At 56.3% G+C, this 19,088-nt stretch overlaps 1 protein-coding gene and 2 pseudogenes across 1 annotated transcript; all 3 read left to right on the top strand.

Annotated features, from left to right (window-relative positions):
- The first annotated feature begins 605 nt into the window (after positions 1–605).
- Positions 606–4,182, top strand: LOC128900606 (F-box only protein 39-like; annotated as a pseudogene).
- Positions 4,183–7,751: 3,569 nt separating this feature from the next.
- On the top strand, positions 7,752–11,432 carry LOC128900563 (neuronal acetylcholine receptor subunit alpha-10-like). The gene is made up of 4 exons (XM_054181843.1): positions 7,752–7,782; positions 7,940–8,145; positions 8,179–8,403; positions 11,424–11,432. Exons 1-4 carry the CDS (start codon positions 7,752–7,754, stop codon positions 11,430–11,432), a joined length of 471 nt encoding a protein of 156 aa, XP_054037818.1.
- Positions 11,433–14,983: 3,551 nt separating this feature from the next.
- Positions 14,984–18,596, top strand: LOC128904042 (F-box only protein 39-like; annotated as a pseudogene).
- The last annotated feature ends 492 nt before the right edge of the window (positions 18,597–19,088 follow it).

Genomic DNA, 19,088 nt, shown 5'->3' with positions numbered 1-19,088 from the left:
GGACAGGGCGCAGAGCCCCATGACTGTGCTTCCGCCGCCCAGCAGCCCCCCAGCCAAGGCCACGGACGACAAGTTGCTCTACTTGGAGCTCTTGGACACTGTCAAGACCTTGGAGGAGGAGAGGCAGCAGCACGGCGAGGTCATGGACAGGGAGTGTGACCAGGCGTCCCCAGGGCTGTGCCCGCTAGGACGGTGCCTGTGTCAGTGCTGCACCTGGCTCTGGTACCGCCTGAAGGACTGCTGGAGACGCTGCTGCCGGACGCGCCGTGTCTGCTTCAGCAATTTCCCCCAATGGGTGGGAAGGGTGGGGCCGGGAACCCCCTGGGGTGCCCCTCTTGTCAACCAATAAAAAAGTCAATATTTTCTCTATCCCTGTGACTGTCAGCAGATCAGTTTTGTCCCTTGACAGGAGCAGAGAATCAGTTTTGTGTAAGGACAACAGTATATGCTACAGTAATCCCAACTCTCCCATGGAGATCACAGAATCATAGAATCTTCATGGTTGGAAACGACATTTGAGATCATGGAGTCCAACCATTGTGCAGCAGGACAGCTATGACGTAGTCGCCATCACGGAAACTTGGTGGGCTGACTCGCACTCCCTGCGGGAGCACAGCGCTCATTCCCTGTGCACCTTGAATATCCAATGTCATATCCACGACCCTCATGGGCAAGTGGTCAGAGGAACGTCGTGGGCCAACTTGGCCAAGGGAGCCCCAAAACTGCGCGTGAACCTCTTCTTTGAAAGAGTCACGAAGCACGATCACCTAGCCAGGATCCTGCTAGCGGAGATGCCAGTCAGCAGCATAAGAGTCTGCGGAGCTACAGTTTCAGAGACCCAGGCTGGAGAATGAGACGCACCCTCACCAACCTCCTCCCAGCCTCCTGGCGTGTTCTGCAGGTACGGGAACCCAGAGGGACATCTCACCGCGGTATCACAAAGCTAAGCAAAGTGATCCTCCAGGCCTTCTGCATAGCAGCGCTCAGCAGGAGGAATTCCTGACCACTTCAGTGTTATGTCCCGAGGGTCATTTTCATAAGCGAGCCACTGCGGTGTTCCACTCTAGCCTGGTTGAGGTCGTTGTCCCTGTCCAGTTGCGATGCCCGTTATGCCAGTCTTCACTGTCAGGCCGACGTCAGGTTGCCCTCATAAAAAGCTAAAACACCCAAAATACTGGTGCTGGAATGTCAGCTGTGAGCACAAAGAGTTTTTCAGGCAGGAAAACCTCAGTTTTGTGAAACCGCTTTAGGCTTCTTCTAGTTAGACATGTTCACGTTTAGTAACTGGTAACTTGCTTATCCTTTCCGATGTTTCTGAACCCCACCCTTTTGCAGGGAAATCTGCGTATGAGGAGAAGAGTCTGTACACCCTGTTTGCTTGCGGAGCTGTAGCCTGCGTCAGCCTGCACTCGTGGTTCTGCTCCCTTTTGGCAACACACAAACGTCTACAGCAGATGTAAATTAACTGGTGCCCATGTCACAGGCCTTTGGTGTCACGCAGGATGTGCCACCAAAGGTGTGCGACAGCCTTGACCCGCGTCAAGGAGCATCAGGTCTTTGCACGCCTGAGGGAAGCACACGGCCTGATGGTTGCTGACAGCGCTCTTTAGGTTCTGTTGCGCTGCAGAGCTTCCAAGGAACAGCCGGGATCTGCAAAGCTTTCTAGAAATTGTCTTTGGATCTACTCTCGTACCTGGGATAATTTCCAATATGTCAAATAAGATCATGGCATGAGCTGAGGGTGCAGCATCTTCTAACGGTAACAGAAGTTGTCTATCCCTTAGGGTGGGGTGCAATGCACAAGGGCCCCCCCATCTCCACGGGAGAGTTGGGATTACCGTAGCATCTACCGTTGTCGTTACCCAAAACTGATTCTCTGCTCCTGTCAAGGGACAAAATTGATCTGCTGCCAGTCCCTTCTGTTGGTAGTATTGGGAAACTTGTTTATTGAATTCTAGTTACTGCGCTCACCAGTTCTGTTGAGTAGCCCTAACAACATTTGTTCTTTTTGGAAGGAATTAACACTTCAGTGGAACAATGACCATGAGCTGCTGGACAAGGAGCTGCTACAGCTCACCTTGTCATGCCACAGGCTGTTCTTTCTGGAAGTGTGGGCCTTTCTAAGTGTCACCCCTGTGGAGAGGCTGTTCCAAAACCGGGCAGAAAGGAAATGCAGTTTGGCTACTCTAAAGGTAAGACTTTGTGCTTCAAAACTCCCATTCCCTTCCTCTCTCCAATAGCCAGAGAAAGGTGAGGTCCCCAGGCCCAGAGAAAGGGCGCTTACGGAAATGCTAACATAACTACCTTCCCTAGGTTACGTTTTAGCATTGCAACGAGCCTGAGAACCACTCACAGAAACGGGGCTTTCCGACCTCCTCAGCCAGGTACAGAATGCTGCAGAGGCTGAACAACAAGCCCCAGCAGTTCCACGAGTCCTTCCTAGGCTGGGGTTCCCTCTGTCTCCTCTAGTTCAAGCTGGGGATTCTGAGTCACCTGCCAGCCCCGGCGCTTACGTCTACGCTTAAGTCGAGGCCGGGGGGTTGAATCCCACTAAACTGCAAAAAGATGGAAGCACATCTCCCTCTTTAGGGATGCTGTGTTGAACTGGGCCAGACCACGACTGTGGCTGGTGTACACCATGCTGTCATGCTGCTTTGCATGCCAGATGCTGAATTCAGTGGATCCTCCCCGATGTGTGCAGCTCCCAGGGGTGCCTCGCTTCTGGGGGTAAAAGGAACCTGGCTCTCCCCAGAGATTCTTCAGCAGGAGATGGTGTTTTCCGTCAGTTTGGAGTGAAAACAGTAACACCTCAAGATTTTACTCCAAGCCAAGGCATTTGGCTTCTCTGGGTTCCTCATTAGTCACAGAGGCTTCTTGTTGTCATGAAATTTAACGGGCTGAGCGTGCTCTGTGTATCTGAGAGACACGGCCGTCATTCCTTCGTACAGGTCGGGATTTACACAGCCCGACAAGAGCCTAGTGAAGAGGCCCACACAATCACAGAATGGTAGGGTTGGAAGGGACCTCTGGAGACCCTCCAGTCCAACCCCCTGCCAGAGCAGGGTCACCCAGAGCAGGTGGCACAGGAACGCGTTCAGGTGGGTTTGGAATGTCTCCAGAGACGGAGACTCCACCACCTCTCTGGGCAGCCTGTGCCAGGGCTCTGCCACCCTCACAGGAAAGAAGTTCCTCCTCGTGTTTAGGTGGAACTTCCTATGCTCAAGTTTGTGCCCGTTGCCTCTTGTCCTGTTGCTGGGCACCACTGAAAAGAGCCTGGCCCCATCCTCCTGACACCCACCCTTTCCGTATTTCTAAGCGTTGATAAGATCCCCCCTCAGCCGTCTTTTTTCCAGACCAAAGAGACACAAGTCCCTCAGCCTTTCTTCATCAGAGAGGTGTTGCAGTCCCCTCATCACCCTGGTAGCCCTTTGCTGTCCCCTCTCCAGCAGTTCCCTGTCCTTCTGGAACTGGGGAGCCCAGAACTGGACCCAGTACTCCAGACACAGCCTCCCCAGGGCCGAGCAGAGGGGGAGGGTGACCTCCCTCCACCTGCTGGCCACACTCTTCTTGATGCCCCCCCAAGATGCCATTGGCCTCCTTGGCCACAAGGGCACATTGCTGGCTCAAGGTCATCCTGTTGCTCTCCAGCAGGTCAGCCCCCAACCTGGACTGGTGCAGGGGGTTATTCCTCCCCAGGTGCTGCACCCTACGCTTGCCCTTATTGAATTTCATAAGGTTCCTCTCTGCCCAACTCTCCAACCTGTCCGGGTCTCTCTGTATGGCGGCACAGCCTTCTGGTGTGTCAGCCACCCGCCCCCCCAGCTTTGTGTCATCAGCAAACTTGCTGAGGGTGCACTCTATCCCTTCGTCCAGGTCATTGATGAATATATTGAAGAGGACTGGACCCAGTACTGACCCCTGGGGAACACCACTCGTCACTGACCTCCAACTAGACTCTTTGCCCCTAATCACGACCCTCTGAGCTCTGTCTTTTAACTAGTTATCTGTCCACCATATCTACGTCCATTCATTTAACCCACACCTCCTAAGCTTCCCTATAAGGATGCTGTGGGAGACCGTGTCGAACGCCTTGCTCAGCTCTTGCACGCTAGTTAGAGGAGGTTCAAATACCTGATTGACTCAGAGATTAATCATTTTGCTGTCGTCTACCCAAAGGCATAAACCAGAGGAAGGGAGAAGAACACCCGGTGCCATCTGCACGCAATGAATGCATCCTTTGGAGGGCTCTAGGAAGGGATTTGAATCTCGACAGCAGTGCCTCTGAACGAGAGAGACCTTTACAGCAAGACAGAGGCAAGGGACAAGGTTGCGCTCCACGCGTTAAAATGTTGGACTTGGGAACGGGCCCGCTACATCTCCAGCATCATTTCTTTTTACCCTTACTTTTTTTTCCTCGCCAGAACCAAAGGAAGCAGCGAGCCCTTTTCCACCCTTACGGGCATCTCTAGGAAAAATAAGGCCCCCTCTTTCTTCAGCACCTCTCATTGTAGAGCTTCAAACACCTTACCAATGAAGCCCAGCGCGCTGTTTCCAATTTACAAAGAGAGAAACCGAGACGTGGGGTGATGTCCTGGTTTAACTTGAGCCACCAACAAAGAAACAGGCGGCCGCTCACTCGCTTCCCCCCTGCCACGGGAGAGGGGTAGAATGGGAAGAGAAAGGCAAAACTCGTGGGTTGAGATCAAGGCAGTTTAACAGAACAGCGAAGGAAAGCGGAAAACCACAACAATAACGCTGTTAGAGGAATGTACAAAACACCATGAATGTACCGCTGCTCACTGACCGGATCCGGGAAGTACCTCTGTCCCGTGACAGCTCCTTGGGAAAACTGACCCTATTGCTGGCAGAACCGGGTGTTTTCCACCCTTTGTTCTATACCTTCAACATCATGCCCAGATCTTACACTTTCCAATGAATTACCACCGCTTTTCCCTGTCTTTGATATATACACACATCTATAGACATACAGCTATCATAGAACGGTCGAGGTTGGAAGGGACCTTTCAGATCATCAAGTCCAACCATCAACCCAACACTGACAAAAACCACCGCTAACCCACGTCCCTCAGCACCACGTCTGCCCGGCTTGTAAATCCCTCCAGGGATGGTGATTCCACCACTGCCCTGGGCAGCCTCTTCCAATGACAGCCCTGTTGGTGAAAACGTTTTTCCTAATATCCATCCTAAACCTCCCCTGGTGCAACTTGAGGCCGTTTCCTCTTGTCCTGTCGCCTGTTCCTTGAGAGAAGAGACCGACCCTTAGTCTCTGGGCCATCCCTCAACAATGTCCGTTGAGGTTGAGTTCATTTAACCCATGGCTTTGGGCTCCCTCTGTCAGAGCAGTCTCTCAGGGCAGGGGAGATGGTGTGTGGTGCTGGACTCCTGCATGCTGTATCCAGAGCTCGCCGCTGGTGTAGCTGGTGCGGACCCTGCCCAGGTTCCGCAGGTTGAAGATGTCAATCTTGAGGAAGTTGCTGGGCGCCAGTTGCTGAGGTCAGGTGTGATCCCATCACCACTGCGCTTTACTCACGTTCATCAAAGTCCATCTGCCATTGTTTTGGGTGATTCTTACTGCAGTCCCATTGGTATGGCTTCTAGCAATTCTAATAATGATGACACAGAGTGGCAGGGCTATTTAGCAATTGACATCACACAAATGGATTCATTGGCTTGTCTCACCCACAGTCAGATCCCCATGACCATGTGAGCCGCCTTCTGGATGCGGGGAAGGCTGTGGACATTGTCTCTCTGGACTTTGGTAAGGCCTTTGATACCGTCCCCCAGAGCGTTCTCCTGGAGAAGCTGGCGAATCGCGGCATAGACAAGTGTACTCTTTGCTGGGTAAAAAACCAGCTGGATGGCCGTGCCCAGAGAGTTGTGATTAGTGGGGTGAAATCTTCTTGGCGGCCGGTCACCAGTGGTGTCCCTCAGGGCTCAGTTTTGGGGCCAGTTTTGTTTAAAATCTTTATCAATGATCTGGATGAGGGGATTGAGTGCACCCTCAGTAAGACTGCAGACGACACCAAGCTAGGTGGGAGTGTTGATCTGCTTGAGGGAAGGAAGGCTCTCCAGAGGGCCCTGGACAGGCTGGAGGGATGGGCCAAGGCCAATTGCATGAGGTTTAATAAGGCCAAGGGCCGGGTCCTGCATTTTGGTCACAACAACCCCAAGCAACGCCAGGGGCTTGGGGAAGAGTGGCTGGAAAGCTGCCCCGCAGAAAAGGACGTGGGGGTGCTGGTGGCCGGCCAGCTTAACATGAGCCAGCAGCGTGCCCAGGTGGCCAAGAAGGCCAACAGCATTCTGGCTTGTATGAGGAATAGGGTGGCCAGCAGGAGTAGGGAAGTGATCGTGCCTCGTACTCGGCACTGGTGAGGCCTCACCTCGAGTGCTGTGTTCAGTTCTGGGCCCCTCTGTACAAGAGGGACCTTGAAGTGCTGCAGCGTGTCCAGAGGAGAGCTACCAAGCTGGTGAGGGGTCTGGAGACCAAGTCATATGAGGAGAGGCTGAGGGAGCTGGGCATGTTTAGCTTGGAGAAGAGGAGGCTGAGGGGAGACCTCATTGCCCTCCACAAGTCCCTGAAAGGAGGTTGGAGAGAGGTGGGTGTTGGCCTCTTCTCCCAGGTGAATAATGACAGGACCAGAGGAAATGGTCTGAAGCTGCGGCAGGGGAGGTTTAGATTAGATAGTAGGAAGAATTACTTCACTGAAAGAGTGGTCAGGCACTGGAACGGCCTGCCCAGGGAGGTGGTTGAGTCACCATCCCTAGAGGTGTTTAAGAAACGCCTAGATTTGGCACTTCAGGGCATGCTTTAGTGACAGAGATTGTAGGGGGTTTTTGTGTGTGTGTATGGTTGGACTCGATGATCTCAAAGGTCCCTTCCAACCATGAAGATTCTATGATTCTATGAGGTGCATATCAGAGCTCCCCATCCTTCTGCATCACCTGCCACGTGCCCCCAGGGCCTTAGAGAACCATAGAAGGTGTTGGGTTGGAAGGGACCTTTAAATGCCATCTAGTCCCACCCCCCTGCAGTAAGCAGGGACATCTTCAACTAGATCAGGTTGCTCCGAGCCTCATGAAGCCCGGCCTTGAATGTCTCCAGGGATGGGGCCTCCACCACCTCTCTGGGCAACCTGGGCCAGTGTCTCACCACCCTCGTTGTAAAGAACTTCTTCCTAATGCCTAATCTAAACCTGCCCTGCTCTAGTTCTCTCTTCCTTAAGTGAAAGCAATCCCACAGATGGGTTTGCCTTTGCCCGAGGCAGGACTAACCCAGACTGTCTTCCCTGACACACTCTTCATGTGCACTACGGGGACTTTATCCCCTTCTAGGGTACGTGGAAGTTCTGATTGGGCAGGACCAGCTCAATTATTAGATTCCCAGGTGTTAACTAGCCAGGTGGCCTTTGCTAACTGTGTATCCCATTGTTTTAAGGTCCCACCCCCCCATTGCTCTCAGGGTAGTTTTTTACAGCCCGTTGTATTGTTCGATCTTCCCAGAGGCGGGCGAATGGCAGGGGCCGTGATATACCCACTCAGTGCCACGCTCTTTGGCCCAGGGACCTGAGAGTGTTTTGGAAATGAGTCCCATTGTCCGACTCGGTTCTCTCTGGGGTGCCGTGTCACCACAGGACTTGCTTGTCAAGGCCCAGGACAGCGTTCCTTGGAGCGGCACGGGGCACAGGGTATGTTTCCAGTCATCCAGTGGTTGCTTCCACCACTGTGAGCACATGGTCCCCTCGGAGAGCATCCCGCTCATTGGTGAGCCTTGATGGCACTCAGGACCATCCCACGGGACCAGGGCATCTGCACCGGGGTGGTGGGCACCCCCCCATGACAGGGGGGGGTTTCGATGGGGGGAGGTGCGCACGGGTCTCTCCCCACCCCGCTGCGGCATCACCACCCATTACCCACGCAGGGAAGTACTACATCGCCACCATGACCATGATCACGGCCTCCACCGCGCTGACCATCTTCATCATGAACATCCACCACTGCAGACCGGGGACCTGGCCCGTGCCCCCCTGGGCCAGGTGGCTCATCCTCCACCACATGGCCCGGCTCTGCTGCGTCTACGAGGTAGGCGAGAGCTGCAAGAGCCCCCGGTGGGTGCCGCGCAGGCGGGTGGGGAGGGAGGACACTGGGGGGCCAGGGGAGAGCCCCATGGAGGGGGAGGTGGGTGCCGAGGCAGGGGGCTGTCCCTGGGACTGCTGCTTGTGCCACCACGATGACATGCTGAGGAATGTGGGCTACATCGCCGGCTGCTTCCGGCGCCACCGAGCCTCCCAGCACCGGACCGCTGAGTGGAAGAAGATGGCCAAGGTGATGGACCGCTTCTTCATGTGGGTCTTCTTCCTCATGGTCTTCCTCATGAGTGTGCTGGTCCTGGGCAATGCTGCCTGATGGCCCAGTGGACTCACTGTCCCCAGGGAAAGTGGTGGCCACGGGTGCTCCATGAGGGTGGCTCGTCCTGAGCACCCCTTGGCACTTCATGGACCTGCAGGGTGGAAGCTCCACCAGCACCAGGGAAGAGGAGCCTGACAGCGGGACCCTGACTCGGCCGGGGCTGCCCCAGCTGCAGGGTTGAGGGGTCACGGCCCCCCGAGCAGTTGTCTGGGTTGTGACGTATAGAAATATAGATGTGGAATCATAGAATCACAGAATGGTTTGGGTGGGAAGGGACCTTAAAGATCATCTCATTCCACCCCCCCGCCCTGGGCAGGGACACCTCCCACCAGCCCAGCTTGCTCCAAGCCCCGGCCAACCTGGCCTTGAACCCCTCCAGGGATGGGGCAGCCACAGCTTCTCTGGGCAACCTGGGCCAGGGGCTCACCGCCCTCACAGCCAAGAATTTCTGCCTGAGATCTCAGCTCAATCTCCCCTCTTGCAGTGGAAACCCTTCCCCCTCGTCCCATGGCTCCCCTCCCTCATCCAGAGTCCCTCCACAGCTTTCCTGGAGCTCCTTGAGGGACTGGAAGGGGCTCCAAGGTCTCAGTGGAGCTCTTCTTCAGGCTGAACCCCCCCAACTCTCTCAGCCCGTCCTCACAGCACAGGGCCTCCAGCCCTCCCAGCATCTCCAGGGCATCCTCTGGACCATATAGATATATGCATAGACACCTTCTGCTCCTCCTGTGTCCCCACCAGTGCCTGCCACCCTGCCTGGCCAGGGCTCGAGTCTGCTGCAGCCCCCCGAGACGCCACTCCAGTGTCCAGCAGCCCTGGTGAGGGTTCCAGGGGAGCAGGGCAGCCCCCACCCTGTCCCCTCCGGGTGCTGGCTGGGGCCAGGATGGTGCCCGGGAGGGACGGAGGGGTCTGGCCCTCGACACCTTCGGTGACAGAGCATGGACCTTTGTATCCCACCCAAACCCTGCGTGCGGTAAATAGCGGAGCATTTCCTGCCTATCCATCCTGGCTTACGGAATATCTCACCCCCCTGCATTTACTGATCCGTCCTCAATAAAATAACGACTCCATCAGCTCTGGCTGAGTGACCTCTGGCTCTTCTCCTGCGACAGCGACGGCGGCTGGTCCGCGCTCACCCTGCCCGACAGCCTGTGCCGGGGGGGGCTGGGCCCCTCGTCCCCATCCCTGCCCCACATCCCACAGAGTGGCTGGCGGAGTGTCCTTGTTCCGGCGGGGATAGGGTTAATTTTTCCTGGTATTCCATGCCATGTGAGCCATGCCCACCCTGAGCTGCCGGGGGAGGGGGCAGGAAGTCGCGCTTGGAGCGGGCTGGGGCGTCCCGGGTCCGGTCGGGGAGCGGCGGGGAGCGGCGGTCCCGTAATCGTGTGTGTATATGCCTCTATCCATGTTCTTGTTGTTGTTTGCTTGTTCCCTTTGCTGTTCTGTTAAACTGCCTTTGTCTCAACCCAAGAGTCTTGCCTTTTTTTTCTTCTGATTCTTCCTGTATCGGGAAGGCCCGACCGAGCGGCACGTGGTTCTTTGTTGCCGTCTGAGGCTAAACCACGACACGGAGGCATCGGGGCTCATGCCATCTTGTCACCGGTGGAGGGGACCGATCAGCTGGTGGGGAGGGGGAGAGTGGCCAAACCCGGGGGGACACCCGTGGGTGATGGGGGAACCTGGGGATGAGAGCCGGAGGCGCTGGGGCAGCCGGAACAGGGTGCGGGGGACACGGAGTGCCCTCGGGCTGGCTGGGATGGCGCACAGACGCTGGCAGCAGGGATGGCCGTAGCGAGGGGAGCGCGGGGGGGCAGCAGCACTGCCCCCGGCTGAGTGCAGGGACCCGGCTGGGGGGACATGGCGAGGGGAAGGAGCCGCTGTCCCCACGGGGAGCCCCGGGGCGAGGAGGGAGCCCGTCCAGGGCAGCCCCAGCGGCCGAGGAGGAAGGCAAAGGGGCCAGGCAGCATGGAAAGCGCAGGGCAGCGGGGACGGGGGTCCCACCGAGACCCCAGCCCTGCGCCGACTCCGCTCAGGGGGGTCCCAGCAGGGCCCCCAGGCACAGCCAGGTCCCGGCAGCGGCAGGGGGGTCCCCAGCCCCATCTCAGCCCCCGTCCGGCGGGGACGGGCTCAGCCACAGCTGGGGAGAGAGGGCGGGGGCTGCGGGGGCCACCAGGCAGTGCCGGGGGGGGGGGCGGCTCCCAGGTCTCTCCCGGGTAGCGGAGGGTAGAAGGGATGCCGGGTGCGTGAGGTGCGAGCAGGCGGCTGATCCGCTCGGCCTGGCGGCAGAGGTCAAAGAGGGAGCAGAAAGGCTGCGGAGCGTCAGGGAGAGGGCAGAGCAGCAGAGAGTTGGGGTTGTTCAGCCTGGAGAAGAGAAGGCTGCGGGGAGACCTTGTAGCGGCCTTGCAGTCCCTAAAGGGGGCCTCCAGGAGGGATTGGGAGGGACTGTGGCTGAGGGAGTGTAACAATAGGGCACGGGATAACGGGGAACCCAGTAGAGCTGAGAGGGAAGAGTCTTGGAGGTTTCTGGGGTGTGTGGGAATAAATTCCTGACACAGCTGGTGGGGGAACGCACTAGGGAAGGAGCCCTGCTGGACCTGCTGTGTGTGAACAGAGAAGGACTTGTGGGGGATGTGATGTTGGAGGCCGTCTTGGGCACAGTGACCATGAAATGGCAGAGTTTCTGATTCTTAGGGAAGCAAGGAAGGGCGTCAGCAGAACTGCCACCATGGACTTCCGGAGGGCGGACTTTGGTCTTTTCGGGAGCCTGCTGGAGAGAGTCTTCCTCTAGGTTTGCTCAACACCCAGAAGAGAAGTGAAAAACTGTCTTCTCAATGGAAGATGACAGCGAAGCTGAGCAGAATCGCTGGGCTCACCTACCTGATGTCTGTCTGAGACGTGTCTTCCATCGGTCAGACGACAGGGACAGATCTAACGCTGCCTTGGTCTGTAAAAAATGGAACTGGGCCCTGCACTCGGGATCCCTCCCTCCTCCATGAAAGATGAACTAGAATTTGGACTACCGGAGGAAACCCCGTCTTACCAAAAGAATACTAAATGGCTTTGGCTAGGCGGTTTTGTGATAAAACACATGGAGGGATGACAATTTTTAATCAGATTGAGAAAAGGTGGACAGCCCCCGGAAGACATGTGGCAGTAAAGGGGATTGTGAGTTCTTGGCCCACATGTTGGAAGTTTTCCGGTGCAAAGCCCAAGCAGGAGGCTGGAGGGCAACCATGGTCATACTTCCCATTCCAAAGGCTGCAGATGGGTTATGCTGACGTGCCTACTGTGAGAGGCGTTAAGAGAAGAGAAGGCTGCGGGGAGACCTTGGAGCCCCTTCCAGTCCCTCAAGGGGCTCCAGGAAAGCTGTGGAGGGACTCTGGATGAGGGAGGGGAGCCATGGGACGAGGGGGAAGGGTTTTCCACTGCAAGAGGGGAGATTGAGCTAAGATCTCGGGCAGAAATTCTTGGCTGTGAGGGCGGTGAGCCCCTGGCCCAGGTTGCCCAGAGAAGCTGTGGCTGCCCCATCCCTGAAGGGGTTCAAGGCCAGGTTGGCTGGGGCTTGGAGCAAGCTGGGCTGGTGGGAGGTGTCCCTGCCCAGGGCAGGGGGTGGCACTGGGTGGCCTTTAAGGTGCCTTCGCACCCAAACCATGCCCTGAAGGGGTGGGGCCCTTCTCCTTCTCCCTCCCTTCTTGTTATGGTTTGAGAAACCCACCACAATTTCTTGTCCTTTAGACAACTACTCTCTCGCCCGATGACCCCTCCTCACCGGGGAAGAGGAATTGGGGAAAAAGAAGGAAACATGAGGGTTGCAATAGAAATAGATTTACTAGGATAAAACTAAAGAATTTACACTAATAATGCTAAAGAAGCAGTGTCAATCCCGATAACGATATAAAATACCCAAGGACTACACCCAGCCCCTTCCATCAGCAGGAAGCCGTGCACTCCCAGCAGGGGACAGCCAATGGGGGACACCGTGAGCGCTGCGGCTTTGGGAGGAAGGGAAGGGCTCAGGGTTCCGGCACCGCAGCAAGGAGTTCTCTGCACCGCCGCCATCAAGGGAGAGTTGAACTACACAGCAAACTTTATAATTTGTACTGAATGTGATGTTCGTGCTATGAAATAGTCCTGTTGTCAGCCTGGGGCAAGTGCCCTCCTTGTCTTGCTCTTCCTCATCCCCTGCTGCATGTCACCAAGGGGGGCTCTGACTGCCTGTGATGTCACAAAGGGGGGCTCTGACTGCCCCACGATGTCACAAAGGGGGGACGTGTCCCCCTGCCGCACTATAAAAGGGGGACGCGGTCCCCACTGGAGCCGTCAGTGGATGCTGGGCACCGCAGTCTGGCATTGTCTGGGCAGACTGCAGCCTCGGCCTCTGACACCCCAGCAGTCTTGCGGGTCCCGTCACTGGGGACCCAGGAGGACACTGGGGAGCCGCATTGCGGTTCTGTGCTGGTGACTCAGAGCACCGCAGCCACACCGGCGTTGGTGCCATGGGGCGCTCTGACGCCGTGTCTCCCCTGGGCCCTCTCCTCCTGATTGTGATGGGGCTCAGCGTATTCTCAGCTGTGCTGCAGAGCAAGCGGCTTCAGGTAGGTGACTGTTGCACCACACTGTGCTGCGGCGTGGGGTGGTGACGGATGGCATAGGGTGGTGTGGGGTGCCGTGGGGGGCTGTGGTGTGGGACTGGGAGGCGCTCCCGTCTCACCCAGCTCCTGGGGACCTTGCAGAAGTGGTGGAAGAAGAAGAGTAAGAAGAAGCGTCAGACAAGCAAGACAGGAGCCCGGCCAGAGAAGCAGAGCGGTGAGTGGCCCCAGCATGGAGCACCCTGCAAACAGCCGACACCCCACGGCAGCCCTGAGCCGGGGCTGTGCCGGGGGCTGCCGGCCGCTCAATCTGTCTCCTCCCGCTGCAGCTTCTCGGGCAGTGTATGGAGAAGTGGAGAAATCCCATTCGAAGCAGGAGAAGCGGTGAGTGTGGGGGAGACCCCAGATGCTGCCCCAGACCCTCACCCCGTGCCCTGCCCCTGCCTGCGCTGGGCAGCCCTGACCGCCAGCCAAGGAGGGGTGCTGCCTGCGGGTTCTTCTGGGGTCTGGGGTGCAGCGGGGTCTCTTTCTCCTCCTCTGCAGGGCGAGTGCGGAGGCCTTGAACAGGAAGCATCGCTCCCCACGGGCCCCGCTGGTCACCATGGACTCTGTGACTGACAGAGGCTCCTCTTCCCTCAACTCCCTCTACTCCTTCCCGGAGCCCTGGCCTGGTGCGATGGCGGAGCTGGCAGCACTCGACCGCTCAGGACCCCGCCATCCCCCCAGGACTGTCAACGGGAGGGTGGAGGAGCCAGGGCCAGCCCTCTGCCAGGAGCCCCCACAGGAACTGCCTACAAGGACCAAGCAAGAGCCGGTCCCCAGGGAAAGCAGGGACAGGGCGCAGAGCCCTGTGGACACGCAGCCTTCACCCTGCAGCCCCCCAGCCATGGCCTCGGACCAAGGGGAGCTGGTCATGGAGCTCCTCCGCTGTTTCGAGTCCACCCAGGAGATGGCCAGGCAGTGCTGTGAGATGCTGAAGGTGCTGCAGGCCCGTTGGCAAGGGGCAGCGGGGGCCTGTGATCGGAACCTCCCCGGGGAGCCCTTCCATCCCCTGGGCAGGATGGAGGCGCAGCAGCAGCTGGGGGCCACAGTGAAGCCCCATCACCTGGGAGCGGAGCGGCCGTGGGTGGATGTAAACACGGATAAGGCTGAGGATGGGATCATGGAGAAGGAGGAGGACACAGGACCAGAGAGAAGTGTGAAGGAGAAGGAAAGGAGCAGCTCTGTGGAGCTCGGCAGGGGGAGCCTGGCGGAAGTGAAGAGAAACAGCAAGACGGGGCCGGGCAAGAACAACTCCATGGGGCCAAGCACCAGCAGCCCCCCAGGCTCAGGCAGGAGCACCCCCACGGATGCGGAAGGGAGGAGGGACAGGGCGCAGAGCCCCATGACTGTGCTTCCACCGCCCAGCAGCCCCCCAGCCAAGGCCACGGACGACAAGTTGCTCTACTTGGAGCTCTTGGACACTGTCAAGACCTTGGAGGAGGAGAGGCAGCAGCACGGCGAGGTCATGGACAGGGAGTGTGACCAGGCGTCCCCAGGGCTGTGCCCGCTAGGACAGTGCCTGTGTCAGTGCTGCACCTGGCTCTGGTACCGCCTGAAGGACTGCTGGAGACGCTGCTGCCGGACGCGCCGTGTCTGCTTCAGCAATTTCCCCCAATGGGTGGGAAGGGTGGGGCCGGGAACCCCCTGGGGTGCCCCTCTTGTCAACCAATAAAAAAGTCAATATTTTCTCTATCCCTGTGACTGTCAGCAGATCAGTTTTGTCCCTTGACAGGAGCAGAGAATCAGTTTTGTGTAAGGACAACAGTATATGCTACAGTAATCCCAACTCTCCCATGGAGATCATAGAATCATAGAATCTTCATGGTTGGAAACGACATTTGAGATCATGGAGTCCAACCATTGTGCAGCAGGACAGCTATGACGTAGTCGCCATCACGGAAACTTGGTGGGCTGACTCGCACTCCCTGCGGGAGCACAGCGCTCATTCCCTGTGCACCTTGAATATCCAATGTCATATCCACGACCCTCATGGGCAAGTGGTCAGAGGAACGTCGTGGGCCAACTTGGCCAAGGGAGCCCCAAAACTGCGCGTGAACCTCTTCTTTGAAAGAGTCACGAAGCACGATCACCTAGCCAGGATCCTGCTAGCGGAGATGCCAGTCAGCAGCATAAGAGTCTGCGGAGCTACAGTTTCAGAGACCCAGGCTGGAGAATGAGACGCACCCTCACCAACCTCCTCCCAGCCTCCTGGCGTGTTCTGCAGGTACGGGAACCCAGAGGGACATCTCACCGCGGTATCACAAAGCTAAGCAAAGTGATCCTCCAGGCCTTCTGCATAGCAGCGCTCAGCAGGAGGAATTCCTGACCACTTCAGTGTTATGTCCCGAGGGTCATTTTCATAAGCGAGCCACTGCGGTGTTCCACTCTAGCCTGGTTGAGGTCGTTGTCCCTGTCCAGTTGCGATGCCCGTTATGCCAGTCTTCACTGTCAGGCCGACGTCAGGTTGCCCTCATAAAAAGCTAAAACACCCAAAATACTGGTGCTGGAATGTCAGGTGTGAGCACAAAGAGTTTTTCAGGCAGGAAAACCTCAGTTTTGTGAAACCGCTTTAGGCTTCTTCTAGTTAGACATGTTCATGTTTAGTAACTGGTAACTTGCTTATCCTTTCCGATGTTTCTGAACCCCACCCTTTTGCAGGGAAATCTGCGTATGAGGAGAAGAGTCTGTACACCCTGTTTGCTTGCGGAGCTGTAGCCTGCATCAGCCTGCACTCGTGGTTCTGCTCCCTTTTGGCAACACACAAACGTCTACAGCAGATGTAAATTAACTGGTGCCCATGTCACAGGCCTTTGGTGTCACGCAGGATGTGCCACCAAAGGTGTGCGACAGCCTTGACCCGCGTCAAGGAGCATCAGGTCTTTGCACGCCTGAGGGAAGCACACGGCCTGATGGTTGCTGACAGCGCTCTTTAGGTTCTGTTGCGCTGCAGAGCTTCCAAGGAACAGCCGGGATCTGCAAAGCTTTCTAGAAATTGTCTTTGGATCTACTCTCGTACCTGGGATAATTTCCAATATGTCAAATAAGATCATGGCATGAGCTGAGGGTGCAGCATCTTCTAACGGTAACAGAAGTTGTCTATCCCTTAGGGTGGGGTGCAATGCACAAGGGCCCCCCCATCTCCACGGGAGAGTTGGGATTACCGTAGCATCTACCGTTGTCGTTACCCAAAACTGATTCTCTGCTCCTGTCAAGGGACAAAATTGATCTGCTGCCAGTCCCTTCTGTTGGTAGTATTGGGAAACTTGTTTATTGAATTCTAGTTACTGCGCTCACCAGTTCTGTTGAGTAGCCCTAACAACATTTGTTCTTTTTGGACGGAATTAACACTTCAGTGGAACAATGACCATGAGCTGCTGGACAAGGAGCTGCTACAGCTCACCTTGTCATGCCACAGGCTGTTCTTTCTGGAAGTGTGGGCCTTTCTAAGTGTCACCCCTGTGGAGAGGCTGTTCCAAAACCAGGCAGAAAGGAAATGCAGTTTGGCTACTCTAAAGGTAAGACTTTGTGCTTCAAAACTCCCATTCCCTTCCTCTCTCCAATAGCCAGAGAAAGGTGAGGTCCCCAGGCCCAGAGAAAGGGCGCTTACGGAAATGCTAACATAACTACCTTCCCTAGATTACGTTTTAGCATTGTAACGAGCCTGAGAACCACTCGCAGAAACGGGGCTTTCCGACCTCCTCAGCCAGGTACAGAATGCTGCAGAGGCTGAACAACAAGCCCCAGCAGTTCCACGAGTCCTTCCTAGGCTGGGGGTCCCTCTGTCTCCTCTAGTTCAAGCTGGGGATTCTGAGTCACCTGCCAGCCCCGGCGCTTACGTCTACGCTTAAGTCGAGGCCGGGGGGTTGAATCCCACTAAACTGCAAAAAGATGGAAGCACATCTCCCTCTTTAGGGATGCTGTGTTGAACTGGGCCAGACCACGACTGTGGCTGGTGTACACCATGCTGTCATGCTGCTTTGCATGCCAGATGCTGAATTCAGTGGATCCTCCCCGATGTGTGCAGCTCCCAGGGGTGCCTCGCTTCTGGGGGTAAAAGGAACCTGGCTCTCCCGAGAGATTCTTCAGCAGGAGATGGTGTTTTCCGTCAGTTTGGAGTGAAAACAGTAACACCTCAAGATTTTACTCCAAGCCAAGGCATTTGGCTTCTCTGGGTTCCTCATTAGTCACAGAGGCTTCTTGTTGTCATGAAATTTAACGGGCTGAGCGTGCTCTGTGTATCTGAGAGACACGGCCGTCATTCCTTCGTACAGGTCGGGATTTACACAGCCCGACAAGAGCCTAGTGAAGAGGCCCACACAATCACAGAATGGTAGGGTTGGAAGGGACCTCTGGAGACCCTCCAGTCCAACCCCCTGCCAGAGCAGGGTCACCCAGAGCAGGTGGCACAGGAACGCGTTCAGGTGGGTTTGGAATGTCTCCAGAGACGGAGACTCCACCACCTCTCTGGGCAGCCTGTGCCAGGGCTCTGCCACCCTCACAGGAAAGAAGTTCCTCCTCGTGTTTAGGTGGAAATTCCTATGCTCAAGTTTGTGCCCGTTGCCTCTTGTCCTGTTGCTGGGCACCACTGAAAAGAGCCTGGCCCCATCCTCCTGACACCCACCCTTTCCGTATTTCTAAGCGTTGATAAGATCCCCCCTCAGCCGTCTTTTTTCCAGACCAAAGAGACACAAGTCCCTCAGCCTTTCTTCATCAGAGAGGTGTTGCAGTCCCCTCATCACCCTGGTAGCCCTTTGCTGTCCCCTCTCCAGCAGTTCCCTGTCCTTCTGGAACTGGGGAGCCCAGAACTGGACCCAGTACTCCAGACACAGCCTCCCCAGGGCCGAGCAGAGGGGGAGGGTGACCTCCCTCCACCTGCTGGCCACACTCTTCTTGATGCCCCCCCAAGATGCCATTGGCCTCCTTGGCCACAAGGGCACATTGCTGGCTCATGGTCATCCTGTTGCCCACCAGGACTCCCAGGTCTCTTTCCACAGAGTTGCTCTCCAGCAGGTCAGCCCCCAACCTGGACTGGTGCAGGGGGTTATTCCTCCCCAGGTGCCGCACCCTACGCTTGCCCTTATTGAATTTCATAAGGTTCCTCTCTGCCCAACTCTCCAGCCTGTCCGGGTCTCTCTGTATGGCGGCACAGCCTTCTGGTGTGTCAGCCACCCGCCCCCCCAGCTTTGTGTCATCAGCAAACTTGCTGAGGGTGCACTCTATCCCTTCGTCCAGGTCATTGATGAATATATTGAAGAGGACTGGACCCAGTACTGACCCCTGGGGAACACCACTCGTCACTGACCTCCAACTAGACTCTTTGCCCCTAATCACGACCCTCTGAGCTCTGTCTTTTAACCAGTTATCTGTCCACCTTATCTATGTCCATTCATTTAACCCACACCTCCTAAGCTTCCCTATGAGGATGCTGTGGGAGACCGTGTCGAACGCCTTGCTCAGCTCTTGCACGCTAGTTAGAGGAGGTTCAAATACCTGATTGACTCAGAGATTAATTATTTTGCTGTCGTCTACCCAATGGTATAAACCAGAGGAAGGGAGAAGAACACCCGGTGCCATCTGCACGCAATGAATGCATCCTTTGGAGGGCTCTAGGAAGGGATTTGAATCTCGACAGCAGTGCCTCTGAACGAGAGAGACCTTTACAGCAAGACAGAGGCAAGGGACAAGGTTGCGCTCCACACGTTAAAATGTTGGACTTGGGAACGGGCCCGCTACATCTCCAGCATCATTTCTTCTTGCCCTTGCTTTGTTTTTCCTCGCCAGAACCAAAGGAAGCAGCGAGCCCTTTTCCACCCTTACGGGCATCTCTAGGAAAAATAAGGCCCCCACTTTCTTCAGCACCTCTCATTGTAGAGCTTCAAACACCTTACCAATGAAGCCCATCGTGCTGTTTCCATTTTACAAAGAGGGAAACCGAGACGTGGGGTGATGTCCTGGTTTAACTTCAGCCAGCAACAAAGAAACAGGCGGCTGCTCGCTCGCTTCCCCCCCGCCATGGGAGAGGGGTAGAATGGG

This window comes from Rissa tridactyla, chromosome 1 (assembly GCF_028500815.1).
Source record: "Rissa tridactyla isolate bRisTri1 chromosome 1, bRisTri1.patW.cur.20221130, whole genome shotgun sequence".
NCBI classification, from domain to species: domain Eukaryota; kingdom Metazoa; phylum Chordata; class Aves; order Charadriiformes; family Laridae; genus Rissa; species Rissa tridactyla.
Note: the sequence above shows the minus strand (reverse complement) of the source record. Positions and strands in the feature narration are given on the sequence as shown.